Here is a 7,500-nt window from a genome sequence, read left to right as displayed (position 1 = left end):
CACGAGTGCGAACACGCGTGTGTGTGTGTGTGTGCGCACACGTGTGTGTGTATTCGTACAGTTTTCTGAGCTCTGTGTCGGTATCCAGGTGCCGTCTCTTCGGTGGTGCAGGAGGCAGAAGTTCCTGGTCGGTGACGGTGCGCTGCGTCCGCTCCACTCTGCCGTCAGTGGTGGTCTCCATGACGACCCTCTCTGGCACCTGCGGTGTCCCTGTAGCACCGAGTGCCACGGTTACCTTGGAGACGAGACAAACGTGTACAAGACCGTGTCAAGCAAGGACGCGACAGATGAGAGTGTACAGGGAAACGTTCTCACAACTACAGCACCATACCATGAAGTAGCAAACATGGGAAGATGCAAAAGTATTGGCCTCTTTAAATCTGGTTTACAATAATAATTCTGGATATAATAAGAATAAAGGATGAAAATCCTGCAAACACCCGAACTGCTCTAAACTGGGACATCCGTTTCCAAAGACCCTCCGAGCCGATCGAGCAAGCTGATTGGCTGAGAGTGTACCTGATTGGAGTAGTCCTCCAGTTTCTGCACCAGGTTGTCCCAGCGCTGCGTCAGCTCTTCTGTGTCCGTCTCGATGCCCTGCCTCGCTGTGGGACTTTTCATCAACTGCGCCACGTCTTGGCCCGCTTCGGACAGCATCCCCAGCGCCCGCCGCTTCTGCGCCATGTCCTCCTTCAGGGTCTGTGGGAAGAATTCAAAACCGGTTCACGGCGGAAACGTTCGCGTCAGACTTGTCCTCCTATAGTTCCTGAACAACGCAGTACTCACCGCTAATCTGCGAACGTTAGTGTTTATCTCGCCCGGGTCTCTGAAATCGCTGGTTTGGACTTCGCTAAGAGCCTTTTCCTTTTCCTCCAACCATGCTCTGAACAGGTTCTGGGAACGTTGTGAAGATACGTAAGTCGACTGTTACAATAAAAGTGGAATACATTAGGAAAAAAACTGTGAAATGATTGAACCTGATCTTCCTCGAGCTGCTGCCACACGAGTAGGATTTCCTCCAGTTTGGTCCAGCGCTCCTCGGTCCAGCGGCACACGGCGGCCCAGCGCTCACCCAGAGACTGCACAGTGAACCGTCAAAGCGTTAACAAAGAGCCGACAAAAGAACTGTGAAGCACCTGGTTCACCTGGTTTTTCCAGCCGTATGTGGTTCTTCACCAAAATGTTGCCACATTATATCCGATAAGGAGAAGTAACTTAGGAGGTGAGAAGATGGTGGCTCAGTAATTAAGGCTCTAGAATCTGAAAGGTCTTAACCTTCAACGGAACAGAAGGTGTCGTAACCCAAGAACCCGCTTCATTTCATGTGACTGGCAATGAAGTTTAATTGTAATAGTTCTGACTCGACCCTGTTTGACCAATCAGAATGCAGGATTCTTGTCAGGCTTTATACCTATCGATCTTACGTAGTGCACCATCAGCGCTAGTAAGTGTCTAAATGCTGTGTTAATGGTAAAATGTTCTGGCGGTTACACTTCACAGGCTCCACACACTCCATCACGTGATCGTTTCTGCTTCGTGTCGGCTCGAAGACAGAGCACATCCTTTAAACCCGCTAAGAAGGAAGGTGCTTTTTTCACCCGTCAGTTCTTGAGGCCGTAATCCTGCGTGAGCTTCGGCAGACAAACACAGGCATTAAGGTTCAAAGATCGGCGTGTCATTACAGGCCGGGACGCCAAAGACGGCACGGCCGAAAAGCTCGGAACGGCGTGTCATTACGAGAAAGCGAGAGTATACAATACCTCTAATACATTCAATCAGCTTTAACTACTGAGCCATAATTTGCTACCATGGCTACATTTAATGCCCCTAGAACGTGATATAAACGGCTCGGTTAGTCCAAAAACATGTCCAGAAACAAGTGACTGGGGAAAACGTGACGAGATGGTTAAAGGAAGTGTATTATATAGTGTATGTGATTACATTTAAGGACAGGTGTGCCAATTTAGAGCACATGCAAACTGGGGACGTGTCCCTACCTGAAGCTTGTCCTCCAGAGCGGCGGTGGCGGTCTCGCCACTGTTCTCGTCCACCACCACCACCATGTGAGTCAAGGAGTTCACCTTAACCTGCTCGTTCTCCAGGTCGCTCTGCAGAGTCTGACCACCAAAACAAAAGGTCACACGTGAGAGGTGAAAGAATCACGAGGTAAATTGAGAATTGTTTGACTTGGAACTACACACATACACACACACACACACACACACACACACACACACAAGGAACACTGACTATACAAGAGGTGGGTAGAAACATAGTGTCAGCTTTTTAGGAGCCTTCGCTTCATTGTCACATTCTGCACTTTCACCACAACCCTCATGGGTTGGATGTGTGTGGAAGATCTTCTGCTATAGAGCTCCAAACCCTAATGAACACCTTTGGGCTGAAGGTGAATGCTGACTGCACCCCAGACCTCCTCACATCCTCACCTACACCAGTACCTGAATTTACTTTAAGAGTGGAGACTAATCTCCTCAACCAAAATCTAGAAGAACATCTTCTCAGAAGAGTGGCAGTTATTATAACACATACATGGAGCCTAAATGTGAATCGGGATGGTTAATATCCACCAATCTCAAGGTCTACACATAACGATTCCTCAGTTCTTACTCTGTGCTGCTCGATCTGATCCAGGTACCCCTGCATGTCTCCCGCCATCGGCTCGGTCTCCATTTTCCGGATACGCCCCTCTGTCTCCTTCAGCCAATCGGAGAGCTGCTGGAGCTGCTGATGCTGGAGATCCATGAGGACTTCATGGAGTCTGAAACGACAATCAACAGAGTATAAAACTCAAATCTTCTAGTTAGGCCAACAAAATATGACAAAGCTGAAAGGAACTCGATCACTGATCCTCCAATAGGATTCGAGCTCCAACTTCTTTCGTTAAGGATAAAAGTATTGGTCTCTTGAGAGTATTTAGTTTGTAGTATGTAATTTAGGAATCCAGTCTCGCTAACACGAGACTCTTCATGCATCTGCTTTACTGCGAGACTGAAGCCCTCACAAGTTTCATGGGGAAAGTAAGTGTCGATTTCTGAACATGCTACAAGTGCGAAAATGTTTTTCAGAATTTGACGGTTTCTGAGAAAAAATTGAGGATTGAACTGCTCTAAACAAATACAAATGCAGATAGGGGGCAATGTGTAGATGTTTGTTTGTCTGCAAATACAAAAATTGGTCTACAAAAAAGTTTTGGTTTGGACCACACCCACTTCCAAAATATAAATAAATAAATAGTGTGTGTGTGTGTGTGTGTGTGTGTGTGTGTGTGTGTGTGTGTGTGTGTGTGTACTTGGCCTGGCGGTCCATGCTGTGCAAACGAAGGGCCTCCCAGCGCGAGTTGAGGAGAGTCATCTGCTCACGGATCTCGTCCTCTTCCTCCTCGCTTAGGTTGCCCTGAGAAATCAGCTGGTTTCCCACCTGCAGCACGTTACCCACGCTGCTCTGGTGAGCCGTCAGCTCCATCATGAACGCCTGGTGGGGACAAAAAAAACAACAACAAACATTTCATTAATCGGAGCGAATAACGCGTCCACATCGACGATACTATACATTAAAGATACATATGAAGCAGCTACTGATGCGATACGATATACCTCGATGAATTGATCCGATTTCAATTCAATTCGACATAATCTGCAATTCACTCAATGGTACCGATAGTTCGCTTTTATTTCTTCGGTTCCGACAGACAACAAATCATCAATTTGCCTCTTTTACCAACAGGCCTTTGTAGTGCAAAATCAGCGTTCTTTTCCAGTTCTGTCTCCAGAAAGATGCAGCTCTACCTCTGCCATGTTAATCTCTATTCTATGTGACTCTCAGGACACGCCTTGATCTCTGTAGTGTTGCAGTACCTCATTTGAAACCTTAAATTTCACTCCCTAAATATGAATCAAATGTTTATTACTGATGAAAATATGTTAAAAACGATGCATCACGATACAAATGGCAACTTTATTTAAACCGATGCATCACATCGTCAACGTTTATGCCGATGCACTGATGTAAATCGATGAATCTTACCATCCCTAGTCCACGCTATGGAGATAAAAAATGTCTGCCTTGTCTTTTATACCCAAGCGCTAATCTGTCCCCAATTCTGATTGGTCAGAAGGGAGGGCTGGATCTTTTTTTGTTGTTCTAATACTTTCTATAGTAACAACTTCATTCACAGGAGAACATTCCTTCACTTTGCACGTAGCACAAGACTGACCGTTTGTTGAAACTGTAAAGCATCACTGTTTAACATGTCGATGAAAAGAGTCTCCAGTGTCAGTGTGTTATAGCAGACAGTAGGTTTTCCACCACAAGCAAGTCTTCACACTAATTTTCCCATTTAGTTTTCTAAATCGACAGTATTATATTTTTAGCAAATAAACATATCTGAGGGACGGTTTTATCACAGTATCCATTCGACTGTAATATTTCACTGAGACTACGGTAACATTCAACGTTCTGACATATAATTCCGAGAGCCGTTAAAGTGTCACACATGGTAGTCATTAAACCAGCGCCACGTTGACTACAGATGTAATTTATGTCCTACACGTTTCTCCATAAAACTAGCAGAGATTTGCTCAAATCTGTACATGATAATATCATTTTCTCCATTCAGATCTGTGGAGGGGTCTGATATCAAAAAAGCAACAAAGTGGACTTCTGGTTCATAAGCTCCTTCCTAGCCTGGTGTGAAAACTTCCACCAGTCTCTCTATACAAGCTGCACTAAAAGCCTGAGCTTAAAGATAACATCAGCGCCAGACAAAAAAAAGCCTCTCGGTGATGGCTATCTCAGAACGCTGTGTACGAACACAATGCTGATTTTAGATCTTTGATAGCGAGGCACCACGTTCTGCTCCTGAATCCTGATGAGACACTCGTGTTTCAAACGTCCAGGGAAAGCTCAGACGCTGAAAAAAATGCTAAACGGACAAAAATAACAGAGATGCGAGAGGTAGTAAGAATTTTGATAAAATTAAAATCACTTGTAGCTATAATATTTTTGGATCTGTGACGACCAAAAATAAAAAAATAATAAAAAAACCCGGAATTCCCAGAAAGGTCTCCTCAAGCTCAAGTGATGTCAAACCAACATGGCTGCTCATAGCATAACCAGCAAACGGTTTAGGAAGATACATGCACAATTTATCATTGTTAGCTAGTTAGATTTCTTCTAACAAAACTGTCCATTCTGTTAAAAAAAAAAAACACAAATAAAGACAATTACGATGTCCTGTTGACATTTCGCATTAGAAATGTAACCGAAAATATTTCGCTAATGAGTATCATTAAATGCACATCATTCCGATGGTAAGCTCAAATGTAGGCCGAGGTTGCCAGATAATAGCAGAAACCCTATGATTGGACCACTGTTAAAATTGTTAACCTTAAACCTGGAAAAATGGCCTCTTGCCCTACTGGCATTGTGTGGTAATGAGGTGGAACTTCTGATCTGAAGGTCGAGAGTTCAAACCCCAGCCACATCAAGCTGCCACTCCTGGGCCCCTGAGCAAGGCCCTTAACGCCATAGCTGCTCAGTTGTACAAATGAGATTAAGTCGCTATGGATAAATGGAAATTTTATGTCAATTGTAACATAAAACTTTTTAGATTTGCAGAAAAAAAAAAAAAAAAAAAAGAACCAACAAAACAAAAGAAATAAAAGTATGATGTAAGAAGATAGAGACTAGAAATAAGTCGAATTATCTGAAGATAATTACAATTCTTGAAATTAGAAAAGATATCTAAGCTTTAGGAAAAAACAAAACTAGCTTGTTAATAATTGTTTTAAACAGTTTGCTCTTTTTAATTTGTATCTTGGAATCAATAATACTAATGAAGTCCTGAGTGACATTATTGAGAAATGTTTTAAGGGCAAACTTAAAACCAGTTATTACAGCTAAAATAAAGTCTTAAAAGCAAGAAGGCCTCAAATGGCGTCTTTGTTGAAAATTCAGCTCAATTTGTAGGTGAAATCAACTTTAAGCTTTACAAACTAATCAATAATCCTAAAGCAATCATATTAATCGTACACAATCTGCTCGTGTAGTATTTCATTCTTCAAATAAGATCAATAGTTGTTTTTATTGCCAGAAATAATATTGTTATTCTTCATGAGGAGTTTTTTTTCTTTTTCCTGTGAATTCTCTTCGCTTCACTTCTACCTTCCTGACTCTGTTAATTGCCAGATTTGGACACACACGGCTAAATTTAAAGTGGCTCGCTGTGTTTGCCTTCCAAGAAAACCGAGCCAGCTGCTTTATCTGGAGTGCTCGAGCACTTAAGTGCTCCTGTCCACGGCCTGTAGGTGCGCTCTGGGTCACTTCACCCCAGAAGAGCCATGGCAACCTCAGAACAAAACGCAGCGAGGGGCGGACCACTGGGAGACAGCCGAGCGTGAAGGATAGCGCAAACACACAAACAAAGAGAAAGAGAGAAAGAGAAAGATAGACAGAGATGGAAAAAGTGAGAGAGGAAAGGGTGCAAATGGCTAAGAAAAGCATTGCTGCACCAGACTGTAGACCAGAACATCCAGAGAGCTTCTGAGCAAATAGTGTGGTCTATATGTACTGCAAGTTCACTAGAAGGTGGACTAGAAATTTCAGTTCAGTTCCTGTTGGTGTTCCTCAAGATCAACACCAACAGGAACTGAACTGAAAGTTTTAGGAAGAGGTTCTTTCATATGAGAGTAAGGTAAGAGTCTTGTGATAAAATGATAACAGGAACATTATAGTCATAATAAATCAGTACTTTGGATACTTAAGTACATTCGAAGGCAAAAATGTTTGTACTTTTGCTCAAGTGAAAGTTTAAAGGGACACTTTGACTTTTACTGAAATGAATCTCTACTTTAACTACATGGTTTGTGTACTTCGTGCACCACTGTGTTTCGACCACTCGAATGGACCCCCTGTAAGAACCCAGTAAACACACTCAGCCTTGGACCAGAACAACCAGAGTGTGTCTTATCAAGCACTGAATAGTTTTGATCTTCTAGTCAAATTCAAGTGATTTGGCTGAAGTCCAAACGCTCCATGTATGCCGGGTTGCACAAGTACTCAAATTACAGGACCATGACTGTATTATGTTTTTTATAGACTGATAAGACATTCCTTCTCCTCTGCTGACCATACCTACCCCTCTGAAATGAGAAGCAGCACGACAAACAGCAAATAGCTTCCAAACTTGATGAAGACCACACAAGGAAATTGAAGGCACAAGAGAAGTCTTCCAAAGAGACCAGGGTCTGGTTCTCTGGAGCAGTCTGGAGTGGCAAAGGACTAACCAGCCAATGGATAAAAGCCATACTCCTGGACGCTCTGGTGCTTTAAAAGTGCAAACCATCTACTTAGAACAAAACGCCTGAGAAGATCTGAGGCACATCTCTGTTTATTTTGATTGGCCTCCATTTCTACCATTAAGAATGCAAACCTTCCCCCTACCTTGTTTACCCCTTTGGCCCCTCCCCTCCCATCCCCTAC

At 43.2% G+C, this 7,500-nt stretch overlaps 1 protein-coding gene across 9 annotated transcripts in view; it reads right to left on the bottom strand.

Annotated features, from left to right (window-relative positions):
* Positions 1–7,500, bottom strand: part of utrn (utrophin) — a gene marked incomplete at its 3' end in the record, with an annotated part of 136,045 nt that overhangs the window by 99,568 nt on the left and 28,977 nt on the right. For all 9 annotated transcript variants that reach the window (XM_083521332.1, XM_083521336.1, XM_083521334.1 and 6 more), the window contains 7 exons: positions 3,311–3,492; positions 2,629–2,779; positions 1,998–2,117; positions 978–1,079; positions 787–894; positions 520–699; positions 60–235 (listed from right to left, as the gene is read on the bottom strand). In XM_083521332.1, the coding sequence (XP_083377458.1) occupies positions 60–235; positions 520–699; positions 787–894; positions 978–1,079; positions 1,998–2,117; positions 2,629–2,779; positions 3,311–3,492 (1,019 nt within the window). The remainder of the gene's footprint in view (positions 1–59; positions 236–519; positions 700–786; positions 895–977; positions 1,080–1,997; positions 2,118–2,628; positions 2,780–3,310; positions 3,493–7,500) is intronic.

This window comes from Silurus aristotelis (genome assembly GCF_946808225.1).
Source record: "Silurus aristotelis genome assembly, chromosome: 19".
Taxonomy (NCBI): Eukaryota; Metazoa; Chordata; class Actinopteri; order Siluriformes; family Siluridae; genus Silurus; species Silurus aristotelis.
Note: the sequence above shows the minus strand (reverse complement) of the source record. Positions and strands in the feature narration are given on the sequence as shown.